This window comes from Carassius gibelio, chromosome B14 (genome assembly GCF_023724105.1).
Source record: "Carassius gibelio isolate Cgi1373 ecotype wild population from Czech Republic chromosome B14, carGib1.2-hapl.c, whole genome shotgun sequence".
NCBI lineage: Eukaryota > Metazoa > Chordata > Actinopteri > Cypriniformes > Cyprinidae > Carassius > Carassius gibelio.
In genome coordinates this window covers 21,953,427-21,976,087 of record NC_068409.1, presented here as the reverse complement: position 1 = coordinate 21,976,087, position 22,661 = coordinate 21,953,427, and the positions used below count along the sequence as shown (strand labels likewise).

At 37.1% G+C, this 22,661-nt stretch overlaps 2 protein-coding genes across 4 annotated transcripts; one reads left to right on the top strand and one right to left on the bottom strand.

Moving 5' to 3' along the window:
• The first annotated feature begins 3,946 nt into the window (after positions 1–3,946).
• Positions 3,947–9,041, top strand: LOC127971809 (probable G-protein coupled receptor 101). Of its 2 annotated transcripts, none has more exons than XM_052575044.1 (2): positions 3,947–4,365; positions 5,601–9,041. In XM_052575044.1, exon 2 carries the CDS (start codon positions 5,699–5,701, stop codon positions 6,998–7,000), a length of 1,302 nt encoding a protein of 433 aa, XP_052431004.1. In that variant the 5' UTR covers positions 3,947–4,365; positions 5,601–5,698; the 3' UTR covers positions 7,001–9,041. The 2 variants fall into 2 exon arrangements, with proteins under 2 accessions (XP_052431004.1, XP_052431003.1); XM_052575043.1 differs by having other exon boundaries at positions 5,522–9,041.
• Positions 9,042–10,219: 1,178 nt separating this feature from the next.
• LOC127971808 (transmembrane 9 superfamily member 2) lies at positions 10,220–21,188 on the bottom strand. Of its 2 annotated transcripts, XM_052575041.1 has the most exons (18): positions 20,779–21,188; positions 20,533–20,600; positions 20,342–20,435; positions 19,865–19,992; positions 19,560–19,689; positions 19,252–19,379; positions 18,875–18,986; positions 18,714–18,793; positions 18,504–18,609; positions 18,172–18,213; positions 17,762–17,894; positions 17,111–17,230; positions 16,643–16,700; positions 16,379–16,538; positions 15,978–16,129; positions 15,776–15,887; positions 15,495–15,666; positions 10,220–11,376 (listed from the first exon to the last, which is right to left on the bottom strand). In XM_052575041.1, exons 1-18 carry the CDS (start codon positions 20,908–20,910, stop codon positions 11,309–11,311), a joined length of 1,995 nt encoding a protein of 664 aa, XP_052431001.1. In that variant the 5' UTR covers positions 20,911–21,188; the 3' UTR covers positions 10,220–11,308. The 2 variants fall into 2 exon arrangements, with proteins under 2 accessions (XP_052431001.1, XP_052431002.1); XM_052575042.1 differs by lacking the exon at positions 18,172–18,213 and having other exon boundaries at positions 20,779–21,182.
• Between the last annotated feature and the right edge of the window lie 1,473 nt (positions 21,189–22,661).

Below are 22,661 nucleotides of genomic sequence, written 5' to 3'. Positions count from 1 at the left end.
AGTGTGGAACACGGCAGTTAAACATATGCATACATAACATGTTGGGGCTGCAGCCTCCTGCTGGGAGCAGGCACGACAAAGCCTCTCTAAAAGGAATACCTCTGGGATCGCTAATGATTAATTAGCTTGTGTCATTAAGTGAAGCAAATGTCACCCAAACTTCCTAGGGAAGCTGTCACACCACGTGCGCTCGCTAAAACTCCCCAAGGGGCTGCGAGCTGACGCGCCTCTGCGGCGAGCGAACCCTGACATCCAGCGGTCACATGTGGAACTGCAGCGTTATTGACGGACGTCGTTTTCTATCAAATACTTTGACGTTTACTTGATGTGACGTTTAGTAGGTGACCAAAAGATTAGTTTTAATTCTGTCGTCTTTCTGTAACTGCTACAATTTGAATTTTGTGAGTCAATGCATCAAACACTGATTTAATCTTAGAGTATCATTGGATCAGTGTCTGAAAACCACAGGAGGAGTTTTGGTGTAACTCAGAAAGCTATACATTTCATCTGTACATGACTGGAGAGTGAAACAGTGAAGCAAACAGACACTTACCTGCTCTTACCCACAACTTCATCCAGCTTACATCCAATAAGACCGAGACCTGAGGCCTAAACTCCTTTAGTGCTTTATTCACCCCTTCCTGCTTTCTGTCACGTTAAGCTCTCGTTCTTGCTCTCACTCCATTTTTTCCTCCTTCTCTGCTCATTCTCTGACCTGTATGTGTGGCTGAATGGCGACTAGTGCTGCCTGTCTGACTCATTAGAAGAGGTCCAGCCAACTGTGCAAGAGAGGCTTTCTCCTTTCAGTCAGATCCTGAGGGGATGGCGGAAGTAGACAGGAGGAGGAGAGGACACAAAAAAAATCATTGACGATAAACACGTTACCAGCAGACACAGGACTCCCCTGGAACGTTTTTAATGCTCACACACCCTTACTCGTACAATGGCACACCTGTCAGAGCATTTCCACTCAGTAAGCACGAGCAAAGCGCTCAGGCCCTCCCTCTGGTGCGCTCTCTACGTGGTGCTGTGTGTCTTCAAGAAGACTCTATTCAGTCGCCTTGCTTTCTCAGCTATGACCGTGAGATAATGGCGTAATTTCACCTAAATGTGCACACACATGCGTTCTTACTCGCCTCTGAGGCGCTCCCTCCTTTTTCTCGCTCTCAGACAGACACTATGACTATTGTCCGAAATGGTGGTGTGTGGATTTATTGTGTGTGTGGGGTGTATGCCGTGTTTTCTTTGAGGCCAGGGTGGTCGCGCACACCCTCCAGGAGGTAGAGATGGACACAGCGAATGGGGCTTTGATGGACTTCTGAGTGCCGACACAAAGCTCTCCATAGTCTTTATGTGTAAAGGGGAGAAGGGTGACCTGTGCTAATCCTGCTCTTCTTCTGGTGCTCTCAACTACGACATCATTATCACTAGCTTTTTAAAGTGCATTTATGGAAATAGCTAAATAAATATGCAGTGGACTGGCTGGTTTTGGGCAAGACATTTTTTGAGGTTGAGGTTGTTCTTCTTTTTGATACTGTGGGACTCGTGAGTCAGTGCAAAACTTCTCTAACGGCACTCTGTCTCCATCTCTGTGCTCGGTCTGTCGTATGTTTGGGGCCCAGACATACAACAAGTCAGACACCTCCTGCTAGAGCGGCCATGTGATGTGTATGTTTCGGGGCCGCCTGTCAGATAGGGAGATTTAATTAAAGTCTACTTTGTTCCTTTATGCCGGCTTTCCTTACAGCACCACTCCTCTGAAATTAATTAGACCGGCAGTATTTGGTATCCTCAATGGCAGAATCACCTTCCCCTGAAAGAAGGCTTACATCTAAGAAGACACTTTATTTTTACACACTTGAGGTTTGTTGTTTTTTGTGGTCATTACCCTATTCAGTGTTGGCTTTCATGCAGCTGTGGCCTTGGCTAAAAAAATAAAGGCCTTTGTACTGGCTTCGTGAATACAAGCAATGGGTCCATGGCAGGTAGCCCTCATAGTAAGTTAATCTCTTGAAAGAGCCCCATACAAGTAGTTTTAATGTCTTCCTTTGGCCCACTGAGGACTGTCATCAATCGAGCACTTCGCTCCTTTGTGCCGGTGGTCCGGTTGCATGAATGGGAAGCACCAGACTGTGACAATGGCTGCCAAGAGTAGCAAAGTAATCACCTTCCAGGGAAAACATAAGTAATCATGCCTAAACTGTTTGAGCATCCATACAAACAGCATTTTGTGATCTGGGAATGTGAATGGGAGCTTTTCTAAAGTGCTACTGCTTGTCGAGCTTCTGTTTGTTTATATGTGAGGTCCAGAATATTTCTGTCACCACTCCCTTGTGGCCAGAAAGTGGCCATCACATTAGTTTAGGATGAGAGTAAACATGCAGTGTATGACAGAGTGGTGAGTTAAAAAAAAGAAAAGAAAAAAAGAACCAACTGTACATGTAACCAAAACGTATTTCCAAATTAATTAAATGCACTTTATATATATATATATATATATATATATATATATATATATATATATATATATATATATATATATATATATATATATATATATATATACTCTTAATAAATAAAAGTGTCTCCAGGAGCTGTCTTCCTATTTTAACTTACAGTACCTATCTGACTTTACAACTGAAAAAGTTCTATTTCCTTTGTGAAATTACCATTATTACCAAACAGAGAGGATTCTGAGTTGAGATGTTTCTGTAATCCATCCTAATCACCAGAGCCACTAGGTGGCCTCTTCTACTGTAGAATAATGCAGTGTAACAAGCAGTCATCAATTATTATTCACAATGTGGATTCTTACACAACCCTGCAATGTGTAATAAAATCCTCTTTGCATTATTCAGTAAATAAATCTCACTGAGAATAACAAAGAGAGGGATTTAGAGGAAATGAGAAATGGGATTTACATTTATTTCATTACCATATGGCTATATCATTTAAATCTACATAAAAGGAATTATGAACAGGTAAATTGTATCTCAGGGACGTGGAGGGATAGTAATGGCAATGATCCATGCTAGACGATGGGAAAAAATTATATTTTATATTTTCATGAGAGAAGGCACATGCTAGGGTTAATGATGATGATACGTCTGCAAAAACTTCAGTTGTAATTTGTCTCTTAATACACTAGATGGTGCTAAACACCAACAGCACATTGATATGAGTTTGCTATCAGTAGTATTATAGTCGTCTTGATCTAAATCAAAATCATTACCAGTACCTCCATCAGAACCTCGTAAAAAAACTAAAAATAGGTTAGCTTATAGAGAGGGAATTAAACGTCGTGTGTATCAGTAGAATACAGTAAAATGCAAAACAATTATATTTGCGGCCCTTAAGAGCAATCTGTAAAACACATTAGGCCTATCTTTTTGTGATTTTTGCAATCTGTTTGTTTGGGCTGCGTGACTAAGTGCGACACAACATTGGCTCAATCACCGTGTGAGTTTGAATAAACAGTGGAAGATTAATATAATTTTGATACTAATGTCACTGAATTTTTTTTTTTGATACTTATGTCACTGAAAAAACCTGTCATTATTATTTGCTAATCTATTTTTTTATTATTTTTTACAATTGTAATATTCAACCATCTAGTATGAACTACATTACAATGCCTAGAATGAGAAGAAGAAGAAGAAAAAAAAAAAATATATATATATATATATACATATATATATATATATATATATATATATATATATATATATATATATATATATATATATATATATATATATACATATATATATATATATACATATATATATATATATATATATATATACATATATACATATATATATATATATATATATATATATATATATATATATATATATATATATATATATATATATAGATGCATGTAATTATTTATTTAATTTTGGCCTTCAAACACACTCATTGTTGACTGTATAGCCTACCCACTGGATGTGATCAGCGCGATTATTTATTGTGGGAGCTTTGTGTTTAAGTGCACTCGAGAGCACCGAAGGCGTTACAGTGTTAATGAGCAGAACGGTGTGCTGCTGATGATGACATGTAACCGCTGTGACTGCTGTATGTGCGCCACCGCATGTTCACAAGCAGGTTACAGAAATCCACGGCGGTTTATTGAAACAATCTGCTCGTGCACCACCAGCGAGCGCTTGATTGATGCTTCTCCATCTCTGAATGAAGTGCTGCAGAGGACGCGACTGTCGTTGATGACACCGAGGAGACTAAAATGGGAGAACATCACCTGAGCCCTGCTTCCAGAGAAGAGACAGACACAAAGGCGACTGACAACCGACAGCCATTCGAAAAGAGCCGAACGGATGCTTCGTTTCCAATTATCGTTACACGGTAAATGTCTTCCATTCATTGTTAATATTTGCTTGAGATTTGCACCGTAGAGAAACCAGCGCCACTTTTAGCGCGCGGTTAACAATGGAATTATGACAGCGGTGATTTCCAGCTGTTCATTGTTCTCATGAAAGATAGATGCATATAATTTGGCCCGTGCTTACCAACAGTGACTTAAGAAAAGGTCAGATACGATGCACACAGCTTCTAAACCATTAAAATTGATCAATATGTTGTCTCTGTGTACCTGTACACGGGTTCACTTATGTATGTATTATGTATAAATGTGCATACAGATTTGTACAAGCATGCACTAAATACTATACTATGTAGTATGTACTGTGATATAGCAGGCACTAGAACCTTTTGCGTATAGGTAGGTATAAAAAATGCATGTACAGTACATTGTAGTGGGCACTATGTTGTAGGCTGTCTAAAAGGTTTTATTAGAGTATGTATATAATAACAATATGTATATATAAAAGTATGTGTACAGTACAAATTTAAAGTTGAGTACTGCAATGTGTACAACAAATATTGTTGGCTCTTGTTTTATCAATTTGTGTAATAGCATTAGCGATGCAACAATTCTAGAATGAAAATTCTAGTTGATGCAATAATAAGGCAATATTTGTTTGTTATTGCTTTTAGCTTTTAGTATTCATTTCTGAAGTTTTGGCTGGTAACTGATAAATATAAGAAATTCTAATGATTTAATAATAACAATTTCCCACATTAAAATAAAAAAGGTACAAAAAATATAATTCATTTGAAATGTATACATGACTTTTACAAAGGTTTTTATTTTTATTTTTAGTTAAGTGTAGATAACAACAAAGATCATCTAAATGTAAAAATAGAGAAAATTAGCTAGCACAATTAATTATTCTATCAATTATGTCAGTGTACTGGCAGATCAAAAGATCTCTAATAATTAATTACAGATATGGTACTGTTATACATGCATGCACACACACACACACACACACACACATATATATATATGGTACTGATGTTATTATATATTTATATATAGATCAGGCACCCCTAAAAGCCTTTGCTAATGACTAAAAATAAATATGTAAAATGTATGTGTAGGTTGGACACAATAGTTCTTTCAGATGTCTGTTTCATTGTGACTCAAATATCATTACAGAACTGACAAGTGTGAACATTCGTCTAAGAGGGATCAGGATGTGCTGAACATTTCTTCTTGTGTTACATCATCTTTCAAGGTGTGAAGAGTGACAGTACAGTTGTCGGACCTTCAGGCTGGTGTTGGTGATATCCGAAAGGCTCCTAATGCGTAATCTCCCACCTTGTCTCTGTCACTATGCCCACCTTTCCACCTCTGGGCAGTAACTCCAGCACAGTGCCCTGGGACCCCGGCGCACCTTCTCTGGTGAACAGCATGGTGAAGATGGTGCTCATATCGGTGATCGTGTGCACATCGCTTTTTGGAAATGTTGTTGTGCTACTGGTATTCCAGCGCAAGCCGCAACTTCTCCACGTTGCCAACCGTTTCGTGCTTAACCTGCTCCTGGCCGACCTACTGCAGACGGTGTTTGTCATGCCCTTCGCCATCGCTGCCACCGTGCCTGAGGTCTGGCCGCTGGACGCCCGACTCTGCCAAGCCCTTGTGGTGCTCATGCACCTGTTTGCATTTGCTGGCGTCAACACCATCATCGTGGTATCCGTAGATCGCTATTTGGCCATCATCCACCCGCTGTCCTACCCCACACGAATGACACCTCACCTGGGTACCAACCTGATCGCTCTCACATGGCTTCTTAGTGTGCTTCAGAGCACTCCGCCGCTTTATGGATGGGGAACCATCGAATTTGATCTGCGCCACAAAGCCTGCACTGTTGTTTGGTCCTCAAGCTACTCGTATTCAGCCCTGGTGTCTGCACTTTCGTTCTGGCTGCCTGTGGTGATCATGCTTTGCTGTTATTGGATGGTATTCAGGGCGGCAAGGCGGCAGAATGCCCTCGTTCACCCTATCCAATCCAATCGCCCTCCAGATTCCCAAGCATCCTGTTCCAGCCCCCAAAGGCATCCCCAACCAGAAGGCCCCTTTTCAGCCTCTTATCCCATCAGAACCCGCCATAGACGCTTCCATTATCACTGTAAGGCTGCGCGGGTGGTGTTTGTCATCATGGCGTCCTATGTGTTCAGCATGGGCCCGTACAGTGTGCTAAGCACAATATCCATTTACTCTAGTGCAATGGTGCCACCCTGGTTGGCCTCGATGGCGCTCATTCTCTTCTTTCTGCAGTGCTGCTTACACCCCTACATCTACGGCTACATGCACCGCAGCGTACGCAAGGAGTTCCTGGCTCTGCTCTGCGGGCCACTGTGCGGGCAGGGCCGGATCAGTCAGGGCTCCGGCGTGGACAGTTGCTTCACGGTGACGGATGGACGCATGGCACACACTCATCTCTCAAGCCAGGCTGCCCGAGTGTGTCCTCTCCAAACCTGGGAGGAAGGCACCGTGTCTTCTTCCCCTACAGAGAGGAGGTCCAAAGACAGCCGTAAGGAAACCACCTCCATCAGTCTGAGCTCAGAGAAGGAGCTCACGGTACACAGCAACACCAACAAACAACATGAGGAAACACCTACAGGCAAATTCTGAACAGATCTGGGGTTTATACATCTCTTCTGGTTTCCATTTAGGGCACAATTTGGTACTTTTGAATCAAATACTGTGCCTTTAAACACAAGCTCACACTCTCAGACAGAAAGGTACAGAAACTGTCACTGAGACAGTATCCTTTTAAAATGTACTATTTTGTGCCATTTATTTACTAATATGTACATTTTAAGTGATATCATGTACCTTTAAGATACTAATATGAACCAAAATATAGGGAACAAATGGTCCAAAATGTCCTTTATTAAAAGGCACCAAGTCTGAGAAGTAATCTGAGAATGCAGATTTGTGACCCTGGACCACAAAACCAGTCTTAAGTGTCAATTTTTCAAAAGCTGAATAAACATGCATTCCATTGATGTATGGTTTATTAGGATTGGACAATATTTGGCCAAGGTTGAAAATCTGGAATCTGAGGGTGCAAAAATAAATAAATAATCAAAATACTCAGAAAATAACCCTTTAAAGTTGTCAAAATGAATTCTTAGCAATGCATATTGCTAATCATATATTACGTTTTGATATATTTACGTTAGGACATTTACAAAATATCTTCATGGAACATGATCTTTATGTAATATCCGAAATATTTTTGGCATAAAAGAAAAATCGTTAATTTTGACCCATACAATGTTTTTCTGGTGACTTAAAACTAGTTTTGTAATCCAGGTTCCCATTTGTTCTGCTATATGTAACCATACGTGTTCCTAGTTATGCTATGGACTTACTTTATGGTTAGTATCTACAAAAATAACATTGACCACAACAACAGAAAAGCCTAGCAAACGTATTTTCTTGGCTGGATAATAGACTGTTTAAATTATCTATTATTCAAGAGTTAGATTTATTTATTTATCTTATATTCAAAAATATGTTTTAAATAAATTAACACGTATTCAGCAAGGATGCATTCAGTTGCATTAAAATGCACTGAAATCATGATGTTCACAAAAATATTAAGCAGCATAATTGTTTTCAATATTGATATTAAGAAGTGTTTCTTGAATGTCAAATTAGCATATGAATAATTTCTGAAGGATCATGAGACACTGCAGACTGGAGTAATGGCTGCTAAAAATTCAGCTTTGCCATTACATAATTAATATACTTTTAAAATATATTAAAATAGAAAAGAGGTATTTAAATTGTATTGTTTCATATTATTACTGTTGCTGTATTGTTGTTCAAATAAATGCAGCCATGATGGGCATAAGAGGCTTGAAAAAATGCTTTAAAAATGTTATCAACCTTAAACTTTTCAATGGTAGTGTTTACTCTGTGAATGGGAAAGTGGCTGAAAATATACCATCATTTGCAGTATTTGTCATGGTTATTTAAACAGACTAAAAATAAGGTCTGAATATTAATTTAATACACAAGGCTTGACATCTAATGTCTTTTATGTGTGGTTTAAAATAGAAAATATTGGAGACATAGTATAAAGTGCTCCATCAAAAACAGAATATTGATTTTCCTTTAGTGTTTTGATATAATTCTTACAATATTATAGGGAGTAAAATGTTGGAAAAATATTTTTTTGAGACAGCGTATAGTAGTGTATAACATGTCTAACAAAATGAATGTTCTTTGTATACATCCATGTCAAATGTATTGCTACTTTATAATTTAAAGACAAAGTATTCCTTATGTTAAATGAATTTAGAATACATGTGGAAAGATTTTGGTCTATTTTTCTAAGCATACACATAAACTTTTTTATACAACTGATTCATTGTCACTGGAATCAACGTTCTCTTACAGGAACAATGTAAATTCAAGCAAAAGGAAGCTAAATTGAAAATATATATATTGTTTATTTATTGTTCATGCACCAATAATACTTAAGCGATGAATCACATCAGCATTAGGGTATGGGTCACTGTATTTCTGTTTGTATATAAAAGGTGTGTAATGTGGAGGGGTTTCAGTGTTTTGAAGAGGGTGAGTCACATGAAAACTGTCAAGATCATGTCTGATTATATTTAACCCCAATAGCAGAGAGAAAAAAAGAAAATGAACCCTTCTTTTCGTGTTTTTTTTTTTTTTTTTTTTTTGCATTGTTCCCACCAATCCATCCATTTCTTATTACATTAATGTACAATTTTTTAAAAGTATTTATATATCATGATAATAGTTTCTGAAGTGCCATTTTATTTATCGATGGGTTTATTTTTTAATTATTGTGTGTGTGAGAAATGCGACCTGGACATGTTTTTGTGAGATTCACCCAAGAGCAGCTAATGAGCTCAGGATCTCAGGGTATTTCTGATGTACCTCTTGACTGGTGTGAAGAGTCCGCTCTCTTTAAGAGTGCCTCACTATGAAAATTGTAAATTGTACATCCTCTCTGTGTCATATGAGATGTTCAATCCCCTCACACTGCCAAACTGACATGATTAAACAAGCAGACTTTGAAACTGCTGAAGCACTTTATGTTCTGGAGTTCAACCACTGCAATAAGGCAGGAATGTTAAACGTTCATTGAGCACTTAGCTTAACTGTGTACAACATAGGACTGCTAGTGCTTCAATATTAAATTCTGGCTGGGGTGTTTAGAATTTAGCTGAATCAATCATGAGTCAAACCTGCAATTTCCTCTGCTACAGCAAGTATTATATTGAAACAAGTGAGTGCAACAATACATATCACAGATATTATCAACTGTATACCAGTTTCCAGCAATGCTTGCAGCACTTACAAAACTGTAGACAGTCACTTTCAAAAAATAAAACAGCAGTCAGCTGAAACATGTCACCGTGTTTACTCCAACTCTAACAACCGACTGTTTTATATTTTTAGAATTAAGACATTTTTGTAATGATGTACTTTGTGATTTATTTTTCTTTCATTAGAACATTGTGAAGAATGTTTATGCATACCTCATCATAAGACTTGAAGCTCAGTACATTCTGTGGGTTTTAAATTAAAATGATTGGAAAAAAGATGTGCAAGCATGTCGTTTTCTTAACGTAATTGCATTTAAATAATTTACAAAGTATAAAAATCACTAAATACCTCCCTTATTTAGATATCCTTACTTGTATAAAAGAGTCCTGTAGCAAAAACTATGTGCTTCTTAACCAATCGATTCCCTTCACTCCATAAAAACAATTCATTAGTGAGATAAAACTATAAAAACAAAATAACATAGTTTTTTGATACTAACAACAAAGTAAATATATTACTGATATTCACCAATAGTACACATGATAGAGTTTACTTTGGTGTGGTTTTACATGCAGTCACATTAGGGAAATTTCATTGGAAAAAAAAATTTCCTTCGTATATTGTCAATATCACAATGCATAAAGCAGAGCTCACATAGAAGTCACTTTAAAAGAAAGAAGCTTGTCTTGAACCCATTGCAAAATCTTTCACCGTCACGTGAAATTCCTGATTGCGTTAATTCCTATCTAAATGCGAAAAATTCTTTATAGGTATATTTCACGGGCAAAAAAAAAAAAAAAAGGAAGTCACTTCCAAACCTATTTTCTGTTCTCACCGTCATCTTTGACAGGACAAATCTGTGTGGGGGAGATGTTTTAGCCCTTAAGCGAAACTCCAAAACACGTGGATTCCAATAAAAAAAAAACGGTATTTCTCTGTGAAATTCCACCAGATAATGGTGTGTAACATGAGTGAAACTTATTACGTAGTGATGCTACACCTCTTACTCAGAGCTCCCTTCCAAACTAAGCAGCTTTAAAACTGATCAGTGTGACAAATTTGTGTGCTCAAAACTGAACAAACTTGAATCCCATGAGAAGTCTGTGTGTGGAATGTTTTCACGTTTCACTCACTCAAAATTCCAGTTTGCGATGACTGCTTTTAGCCCACGGAATTTCACTGTAAAGGCAAATGTGACTGTAAAGTTTGGTGAACCCGAAACTGTGTCCCATCTGACCTTTACAAAATGTACAAAGGCTAAAACATGTACTGCAATATATACTCAAATTATGTCTTTACAGATGACTAAATAAAACACACAAAGTAAAACATACATTTGAATAAGTATAAAAGCATAATAAGACAATTTTATATATAAGATATGGGTCTCTGCTCTCAGCGCAGTAGGTTTAGCTGGAATGAAGTCATAGGCAACGCGAGACAAGTAAAGCACTAAAAAAAGAATCTTTGGAGTTCACACACACACCTACTGCAGGTCAGTGAATTACAGTTGAGCCAAACACACCATCCGTTCTTTTAACCTTCATTTAAATGTCTATTCAGACTTTCACATGAAAGCTGATCTGTAAAAAGATGATGTCGTGTTCTCCAAATGTCCCTCCCTTAGTCCACCTTCAGCACGCTGTAGATTTTATTTACAAACCAGAAGCAGGAGAAGAAGCCTATAGTACCTGCACAGAAGGAGACATGTTTGAGAATTAATGTGAGAAACAAAATGTACAACATAAAAGATGTCACGAAATGTACCAGACTAACTAATAGTGTGCACATTATGAAACAGTGCTTCTATCGAAACCACATTAAGAGTCATTTGGGTGGCATTTTATAAGATAACCGTCTATTAATAGTGTGCTTTCAATGCAGCAAATTATCTGACAGAGCCAAACTGAGCTGAGTGTAACGGAGCACAGGATTAAATCTGATCATCGCTGGGGAGGCAGTGACAGCCAATCTGATTGAAATCTTTAGCTCGGAATCTATTTTGAGATGCGTTTATATACACACGATTCTCAGTCCTCCCCCTCACCTTCCACACACACACGCTCTCGCTGTATCTTCACTTGGCTCTCTCGGATCTAAAGAGTCATGCTAGTTTGGACAAAAACAAGACATTTCTGTGACCCGTTGCTTTTAAGGTGTGGGACTGAGAGTGAGATGGCAATCCAGTAAGCCTCGTTTCAATCATGCCTTGCATATTGTCCCCTCAAGTGTGCATGGAAGTTGCCATAACAGCCGTAGCCAGGGATGCTAAAGCATCTAGTAGAATCCATGGCAACAAATAGATTGTGGCTAATATGTACTCAGAAAACCGATGACGGTGGTTTCCCATCATTCAAAGCAAAGCCGTGAGACCCGCTGCAATTACATTGGCAATCTGGAGGGGTTTTGTAAAGGTTCAACATGAAATGTCGCTGAGGGGCTTGGGTTATTTCACTGGGTCAATCAGTCGCAGTTGTACAGCTGTAAAATCGCTTTCCTTCATGCTGGGTGAGGAAAACACTTGCTGCAAAGCTAAAAAAGACATTTACATGCCATTTGTAGAGAAACAGGTAAGCATGTGAAGATGTTTATGGCTGGCAGACAGCTGGCCATCTCTCGCCGCCTCATCCTCAGCATATCAATGAGGGGAAGCGACAGAGATTTGATTAAGGCTGGAGGGACCGCCGCTGTCTTTCAACAACAACAATGAAAGATGAGGAATATTTATAGGTGTCCCAATTACCCTCGGCCTAAACACAGCATGACCCATCAGGCAGGAACAAACCACCTAGAACTGGTCATCAGCCAAACGAAAGGACTAGAAGAGAGGCACTGCAGCACCATATCCATGAGGAACATTTGATATTGTAGGTGAAGTACAATAAGGCAAAAATTTTGCATGTTACACTAACCGATTTGTATCCTGTTCCTGATATTGAATGCTGTAAGTATTCAATTTCAGGAACAGGATACAAATCCTGTAGCTTTTAAATGGTATCAGGGGCGGTTGCATCAGCTGTGCAGAAATTACAACTGAGCCACTATTAAATATGTTTGCATTTCACAGTTTAAATGAGTTGCAGTGTAATTCTATGTGCAAACTAAATATTTACAGAAGCCTGTGACCTGGAGTAACAGTTATTTTTTTTTAAATAGCAGAATGACTGCATTGTCTCCAAAATATCTTGTTCTGCCTGTCAGACTTCAATCCATTAGGAATGTGATAATGTTGACATTCCATGAAAGAGAAAACAATATTTGTGCATCTGTCTGTGGTGTGCATGGTGTTGTTTTTAGTGCTTTTTTTAAAATGAGTATTTATTTATTAACTTTTATTTACTTGAAATGCAGTTTCCGAATGTTATTTACATAAGAATACCTTTAAAGTTACTGACCAGTAAGTAGTATCATATTTCAAAGGAAACTTCTAATTTTGTAAGGCAAAAGAAATTTAGAAGAATTTAGAATCTCGTATTTCAAGGCTGCAATTGGATCGCTGAGGGTTAACGTCATATTATGCCTCTCCATATGACTATGCAGAAAGCTTATTTGTTACATGGATTATTTAAACGATCTCCTTACTAAGTTTCTGAGCCTTGATCGTGTAAGGATTAAAAAAAAAAAAAAAAAACATAATTTGTGTTCCGCAGATGAACGAAGGGTTTGGAATGACATGAGAGGGAGTAATTGATAACAGAATTGTCCTTTTTGGTTGAATTATCCTTTTAAAGTCTGTGTGAACCAGAAGTCATTACCGACTTTACTTCCATACTGTGACGTACTTCAGAGAGAAACAGAATACTGAATGCAAAAAACAGAGGGTGTGTTTTTTTTCTACTGCGAACTGATTGGATGTAATAAAGCAGGCGTTTATCAGTGCATTCAGAACAACATTGACAGTTGGAGGGCATGTTTAAGGATGTTATTTATTTATTTTTTATTATTATTATTAACAAAAATAAGTTACCTGTATATAACAAACATTATATATGATATAAAACAATTATACACTAGAGGGGCTGTGTATATATATATATATATATATATATCACTTTCACTGTTTTAACAAGCCATTTTTTCATAGAAAATCGTATAGTATCAATATAATGCTCCAATTCCTCCCTAAAATAATTTTTTTTCTTTTTTTGCAGGATAGATTTTCATGGGCAAAAAGATTTTTTGCAGGATAACTTACATTTGTTAATATGAAATTTTGCACGTAAAAAAAAAAAAGATTTATCATGGAAAAGTGACTGTGCTTTGTTTAAGGATGTTAGGCTCAAATCAAAGCCATCAAACTGATGTCACCAGAAAAGGCCCATCATTTCAGAGGGGAGGTGCATTTTCAAATTTGGATTAAAGATTACGAAGGCAAACCATTTTTTTTGTGGATTGACTTGCACGGATGAATTGTTCACCACAAAAAAAGCAGCGTGCACTAACAAAATAAATATAGTCGATTTTGACACTTTCATTGTTTTATAATATAATATTTTACCTTACTTGCTCAATGACTCACAAATGATTCGTTTAATGATTCATTTTTCCAAACCCTTCCTTTGCGTGATACTAATCTGCAGTGATTGGTCGGATCGGTCTCGTTTTCATTTCATCATGCCTGTAATGCCTGATAAAGCAGCATTTATGTGCATAGTGCTGCTTTGTGTACAGCGTAAAACAGGTATTTTACTGCTCCAAAAGCTGCACCTAGTGGCAAAGAATTAATTTGCATTTTCATTCAGACCAACTTGAAAAGGCCAACAAATGGGCGGGCAGTATGCTAATATTTCGTGTTGACGTCAACATGAAAGGCTTCGGATGTGCTTTAAAAATCGCTTGAGTCAGAGATTCAGAGTCAACTCTTTATAAAGTTATTGTGACAATAACTTTATATGCAGGTGCACTTTCAGATTTAAAACTTTGCAGGATATTTTCTTTCACTTGGAGCTGTTACACACTGCATGAATGGTCATTTTCAAAAATTCATAATAGGGGCACTTTAAGGGTTAAACTGGTCATTTGATTGAAAAGGAGTATTCAGTGAAAGGTCATTCAGTGTAGGACTCATAAGACTGATTCAGTTTTAGTCATTAGCTTGTGGAACAGACCACATGTGTTGTATGCTAGTTTTTCATTACAGCTAGTGAAGACAACACAACAGAAAGACTGAATTCAAATTCAGACTGCAAGCTAAAACTAAAAGTATTATTTATTTCGCCATTTGATCTAGAGTCTTTCAAAAACAGCACAGGAAGCACTGTATAGCTCTATTTATCTGTGATAAAATAATAAAATGTAACTTCAACCTGGTTTTCTCAAGTAGGTCATAACACAATTCTATTCTCTAATTTAGGGTTTCACAAACTGGGGGCTGTGAATTAAATCCTAAAAATTAAAAAATATATATTGTATATATATTATATACAATATATACTAATAGTATAGACAATAATATAGTAGACAATAATAATAATAATAATAATAATAATAATAATAATGTCAAATAAAATCTAAATTATACTATTATAATTATGCTACTGTAAATTACGTTACAATTATATTATACTATATGTATATATATTTTTTTTTTCTTTTTTTTTTTTTTTTTTTATTAACTTCCATGTCATGTCACCATTAACCAACTTCAGAGAACAAATGAAAAATGACTGAAATGTTAATATTAAACTTCAGGAGGTAATTCAAGTAAATATTTTCATCAAAGGGATCTGCTTGACAAAAATGTTTGGGAATCCCTACTCCAATCACAAAGTGTATTAAAGCTAAAGCAAATCATGCATCTTCCACCTACCTGTAAAAATGAAGAAAATGAGCACCATGATCGAGGTGTAGCCAAAGTAGAGGATGGTGCTTGCAGCCCCTATGATTTGTAGTTTTGAGAAGAAGTAATGCACTGCGTAGATAAACAGATACACTGCTGTGAAACCGCTGGTCAGGAATGATCGCCACCACCAGTGATAATCCTGTCAAACACAAAGAAGAAGGCTTTAAATTTAAGTCAAAAACACCAGCAATTATTAAAATAAATAATAATAGCATTTTTAAAATGATGTAGACTCATATGAATCTCACCTCTGCACATAAATGGAAGTAGCAGAGCAGAACAGTTGCCTCAGAGCAGGTTATGACCAAGATGATGAAGACCAGGAAAAGGAAGCCAAACATGTAATACATCTGATGAGACCTGCAGAACAACATTTGATTGCACCGTTAGGACCAAAACATCAATCCTCAAATCAACTCATTTCAGCATGATATGATTTCAAAATCATACCAGATGCTGTTGAGGATGAAGAAGAGCTGGATGAAGATGCAGCCAAAGGGCAGGATGCCGCCCATGATGATGCCCGGCATGGCTTTGGTGAAGAAGGACTGCTGAGGAATTTGGCGTGGGATCTGGTTTGTTCGCACTGGTGGCTCGATGCCCTGTTAAAACAGGAAAACAAAAACACACCCACATTCATGATATCGTGCATGACAGCGTGCCAACAGAAAAGCTCACACAGATGGGAAATGTAATAACAATACAAAAATAGCAATGCGAGAGTATCAAAATCTGGGAGCTGATTATTAAATGTAATTTCTTAGTATCCACCTGTCAGAATGCCAAGAATTAAAAATGTTCTTTGCTGAAAACTGCTTAAGAAGTGGGTCTGTTAAAGAAGACATACTCACTGTTTTTTTGAAACCGAAGTATGCACCCATAAAAGTGAGAGGAACAGAGATGCCGAACCACAGTGCCAGGATGGCCACCAGTGTACCAAAGGGAACCGCAGCGGAGGAGCCCTCTACCCACAGGATCAGATTCATCAGGAAGAAATCCACAAACACAATCCTGCAGAAACACAGAATACTGAAACGACATCCTGGCATACATCATTTTATTCCTGCTGTCAGGAAATCTATTACGGTTTGCAATAAAGACAGTATTCAACTTACCCAGGACACAAAAAGGCGGTGAGAAGAACATTGGTTTTCCAGTTTTCACCACCGAAAGCTGATGAAACCAAGTGAAATTGAGGAAGCAATCAATATTAAAACTACCAACAGGGTTTTTCAAAACGCTACATCTGTAAATAACATTTCTGCACATTCACAATTCTATGAGCTTTCTATATTTTTAATCACTGTACTGATTTGTGTTATGTTTACATTTTATTTCCTATTTTTTATTATTGTGTTATATTCTGTTTTATTGCCTTCATCCTCAAGTATGTCTGTACTTTTTTCTGAAGGCTTCTTTCAGCAAGATAAATTCCTTGTTTGTATAAGCTTCCTAGCCAATATTTAAGGCGGACTCTGTATTTTTCTCCGAAAATGAACAGAAGAAAAAATTACAATGCTTTCATAATGGTTCCAATAGAAAATAAGGTCAAATAAGTGTTCCACATTGCAGTATTTCCTTACTCTTATAGAGTCTGGCAGACACGTATCCAGCAGGTGTACCAAGCAGAACCCACAACACCACTGCACAGGTCATGAGAGCCCCTCTGTTGGCTGGAGACAGGAAGCCCAGGCAGGCCAAAACTAAAGAGAAAAGCAGGATTGTCACTTTTTTCATTTAATGCTATTGGTAACACTTCAGTATAGGGACCAATTCTCACTATTATATATATATATAGTTGCTTATTAGCATGCATATTGTTAACATATCAGCATTTAATTAGTGCTTATAAATCACATTTTCTACTTCCCTAATCCTACCCAATACCCAAACTTAACAACTTCCTATTAAAAAACAGCAAACTAGGAGTTTACTGAGGCAAAAGCGGTAGTTTATGGTTTTTTAATGGTGAGGACTGGACCTTAAAATAAAGTATGACCATGCTAGGATAACAGTAAAAAAAAAATTACCAAACTGTGTACAACCATTTTAAATTGATCACTAAACTACAAAAGAACTAAAAATAAAGGATTAGTGGAGAACAGTTCACATTTTTGGAATGCACTCAAATATTAACGCATTCTCAAAATACTAGATGATAAACCCTTTATGTTTAATTTGTACAATACAAAATCTGCAGCACATTTAATTCATTTCTGTTCCAATGCACTTACAAAGGGTGATGAAAGTCATGATGAAGACCTGAGTGCCCTGTCCGAGGAAGACGGACAGAAGCATGCCCATCCTGGGCGGCCTGAACACGTCACCATGAACCTGCTTCCAGCCAGAATCCTCCTGGGCATCCTCCTGCAAGAGATAGAACAATAAATCTCAATATGACCTCACATGACCGACATCCGGTAAATCATTACGGACAGTCAACAAACTCAATTATTGAAATTGTGAGGGAAAAGCAGATGGTATGTGCCACACATGCTTTATCAGTGACATTATCTATTCATTGCAAAATAGCTTCCTTCATTTCTTAACCTTGATTGGTGAGCATGGTATTGTACAATTACACCCGGAGCCACACAATCATCATTTCATAATCACCAGTAACAACATAAGCTAATAAGCTTACATAGGTAACGTTTGCAGCTGGAGGGATCTTAACCCAGTCTGCCTGTGAATGTCACAACAGAGAATTCAGTGACTGGAGGTATTTTTAAGGTTATTAAAATGAGAAAAATAAGACCACACTAAAACTAAGAGGAAAAAATATTGGTCTGTCTTTGCTTGAGAATTAGGATTTGCATAATCCAAGAAGCAAACACAGTATAGATAGACAGTTTGTGTGTATGTGGGAGTGTCAGCTCTTGTTGACACAAGGCATTCTGGGGACATTACAGAGTCATTCATTTCTTCTCTTATCTAGGTAAAAGTTGGAATGAGAACAAAGTAAATTCAAGGTACCTGGTCAATCTGGTTGTACCGGGCAATATCCTTGTGCAGTGTTCGAAGCATGATCATGGCCACCATGCCAGACAGGAAGAGCACAATGACTAAAGAGTTCATGATGCTAAAAAAAATTAATGAAGATGGGCCTTTAATATGCATGGAGATATGGAAAAAAGAGCTTTCTTATTCATGACTGTATGATATTCACAACCAGCTTGTACTCACCTGAACCACTGGATGTTGGTGTGAGGCATGGAAACCAAAATGTAATCCCATCGAGAAGCCCACCTAATATCATCATTTTGCTATAAAAAGAAGAAAAACAAATCTTTATTACACAGTTCTTTCCAACCATCTCATTGTACTGACCTTATAAAACAACTTACCTTAAATGTAACTGAATAAGTGTACGTGACTTTGAGATTAGTCTTGAAATCTGCTGGTATGTCCATGGGAGCTCCTTCACAGGTTGGATTTTCATCATTACTATGCTTTATGCTGTCCAACAGACAACATATGTATTATTCTTAGGTAAAAAAAAAACTATACTACAGATGCATTACAGTAAATATTTACTCTTTTTTTTCTTATTGAAGTGTGCTTGCAAACAGGTGTCACTATGCCTAACTTTCCGATCTAGTTAAATATGAAATCTGAAACTGATCATATAGGCCAACGGAAAGTGGAGCAAGAGCTAAAATAAGGTCTCAAATACATCATTTCAAGTCAAGTTAGTAACAGACAGTTAGTTGCGAAATCAGACCTCTGAGGTTCCAGTGTTGCCGCCACAAGTCGAGCATGCATGCCATTCGTTTCATCTCCACTGTGGTAAACTATGGTGATGTCCACATGGTTGAAAACATAAAAAGTGTTCTTCTTGTTGAAATCAGCCTTGAAGAGTGGATAAAATCATGTTAGTTTTCCAACAAGAAAATTAAATCAACACCGTCATAATCTTAACATAATTTACAGAACTGATTGCATTTATCCCAACTTTTTAATCTATCACATTTATTCCATCACAGACTGCCAGCTCACAACTAAAGTAGTTTAAAAAGCTGTCTCGCTCACATTTATCACACAGGCGTCCTTTGGCTTTCCTTCTTCGTTCACTAGACATCCAATGGGAAACCCTGGGTTGCAGACTTTCTGATCGCCCTCCACAATGTAACACCACGTCACTGGCATGTTGTCAACAATCCTGCGAAACAAGTTTAAGGATAAACCAAATCCAATTATCTTTTATTAGCAACCATTAGAGACCGCGTAAAGAATTACATACAAAACCCTCAAATGACAAACTGATATTGTGTCTTTCAAAACTTTTATTTTGTTATTGCTACCACACCTACTGTAGGGTTCACATCTAGACTTACCAGTGGTGCTGGTAATTCAGCTCCATTCCTTTCTTTAGGAAGTCCAACTTTAACTTGTCTTCTTTTGAACCTGCATCATACGATTTGGTGCAGACCTTCACACAAGTCTTGTCAGCCTTAAATGAAAACTAAGGAGAATTTCCAAAATCAGTATAGTGAGGATCTATCCATTATGTGAGAACCACAAGAGTTAGTTTTAACACATTAATGCGGAATAGTAACAACTAGGAATACACTGCCTGAATAACATCAACTTTATCATATGACAATATATTACTACATACGACCTTATAAAAAAACAAATCACAGAAAACACAAAAGAAAGCGTCTGTGTCTCTCAGCTACAACTAGTAAACTTGATAAACAAGATGTGATCTCTCAGTGAACAAGGTGTGTACTCTTCTAAATGTCTCTGCCACAATTATATTCAATTACAATGATTTAAAAAAAAAAAACGTAAACACATTCATTTCTTACCTTGTAAGGTGACGTCTCTATTCTTTCTCCAAATAACACCTGCCCAAGGTTCTCTGAGGGCCTTCTTTCATCCGTGTCTTTGCAAAAATCAAACCTAAAGTAAAAAGTATTCCCTCGCTGATCAGTCCTTGTATAGAAATGCACGCAGATATAAAAATAAAGCTTATAATGTAAAGATCAAGAGCACTTACGCATCATATTCATAAGGCAGGACTGATTCCACTGAGTCCAGTCTATTCACAAACAGTTGTATCGCAGTCTGTTGGATTGAAAGCAGGAGAGTGGGATCAACACTTTTTATTTTGAACAGAAATTTGCAATGTGGAGTATTCAGAATTTGTTTATTAACTCAATGTCTAAACGTGTGTTTGATGTGTTATGTCTCAACTGTCTTTACACGGAAGTATACTTATAAGTAGAGGACAGCAAAAGCTCACCTGACATTCCTCCGCATCTCCTTTCGACTCGCAGAAATTGACTGGTGCTAAACCCGGAAGGTAGAATCCTAAGCTTGAGCTGACTACTGTTAAACTCAGCAAAAATATAAAACATGGATTTGAAGGCTTCATTTTTCAAAGCAGCGTCCTGCGACAATTCCGGTTTACTCTGCTGGAGACCAGTGAAACTAACCGGCGACAGTTCACGGAAGAAAATCACCAAGACAACGAGCTCGCATCTGCTACTTTCTCGAGTAAGATTTGCTTCAGAGTCACTTCCTCACTGTGTACATAACTCCGCCCACCGGTGGCCCCTCCTCCAATTCATCTTGATCACCAAACACATCTGACTGGGGCCTGAACCATGAAGCTGGTTTCGCTGGTTTAACAGGCTAGTCAGGTACCATGATAGTGGCTTTGCTTTTAGTGGTGTTCACCACAGTAGTAATTTACGCTCCACAGCTAACCTGCTGGTTTAGAGGGCTCAAACTGAAATTGGACCAATCAGCTTCAAGCAAAGTGACACATACTTACAATAAAGCCCCTCCCTCAGTTTCACTTACTCCAAATTAAAGGACGCTACATAGTAAAACGTTTTAAAATATAAAATTGTCTGATTTTTAGAGGTAATTATAATTTTTTTTAAATTATAATTATTATAATTATTTGATATGATTTATATAATTATTATACCCTTAATCCATTACACAAGATATTTTAGATTAATTTTATTTTAAATTAATATAAACATAGATAATACGCTAAATCAATAAGTTTTAGACTCGATAGCTTTAAAAATGACAACATATGAATTTAGATTTGGAAGTGATTTATATCTATAAATATAATAAACTCTATAAACTAACTTTACAACTTTTACTCGCACTTATATGGTAAGTTGTTTTCTTTAAGTTTCCCTCTTTCATGGAAAGATCGTTTTATCTCATGTAAATGTGTTTAAATTAATCTTGTTCTTCAGCTTTTACTTTTTGGGAGTGAATAGCACCTACTACCTCACGAGAAGTGAATCGCAGTTTCACGGCATGTGATTGGCTGTTCATTAATGATGTCACAAGGAGAAAGTTGATGATCGTCTTCATGGTACCTAAAAAACTGGCTTGGACTGGTTTGGTTTTGTCAACTCAAAAATAATCCTGTAACCCTGAATTTGTTTAGCCACCATCATGGTACAGGCCCCTGGATTAATAAAAGAGTTTCGTTTTTTTTTTTTTTTTTTTTTTTATCCTTTTTGTGTAGGCCTGTATTTGGCAAATTACCGCTACATGTGAAACTTTCTATTGATGCTATTTAATGTTCTCCTGAACGTGTTTGTATAATTTCTGTTACTTTAATAAAAAGAAAACGTTTAATTTTGTAATTTATTTATACCATTACTATATTTTAATTAATTAATTAAATCATGTTTACTTGTTTTATTCAATTATATGTATTTTATTATATTTAGGCTATATCTACTTTATTTTTTGCATTTCCCCATTTTTGTTACATAAAGTTTGACATAATATTTATCAATGTTTTCTCAAGGAACGTGTTCAATGCTTATCAAGGAAATTGCAGTACTACCACCAGTCCCAAAGGTGAAAAGAAACTTTCTTTTTTAATAATAATAAGAATGCCACACTTGACCCCTGCTGAAAAAAAACAGCATATGCTGGTAGATGCTGGGATACTGGTTTATGCTGGTCCTTTGCTGGTTTATGCTGGTCCTTGCTGGTTTATGCCATTCCTTTTGCTAGTTTATTCTGGTCCTTTGCCAGCACATGGCCAGCCTAAACCATCATAAACCAGCAAAAGATCAGCATAAACCAGCAAAAGAACAGCATAAACCAGCATCCCAGCATCAACCTAACCTGGTTTTTTCA

Coding starts and splice junctions, on each gene's coding strand:
- LOC127971809 (XM_052575044.1), top strand. CDS start 5,699: ATGCCCACCTTTCCACCTCTGGGCAGTAACTCCAGCACAGTGCCCTGG.
- LOC127971808 (XM_052575041.1), bottom strand. CDS start 20,910: ATGAAGCCTTCAAATCCATGTTTTATATTTTTGCTGAGTTTAACAGTA. Junction 18,794..18,874: donor CTTATTCAGTTACATTTAAG/GTAAGTTGTTTT, acceptor TTCTTTTTATAG/CAAAATGATGATATTAGGTG. Junction 16,539..16,642: donor ACCGCCTTTTTGTGTCCTGG/GTAAGTTGAATA, acceptor GTGTTTCTGCAG/GATTGTGTTTGTGGATTTCT.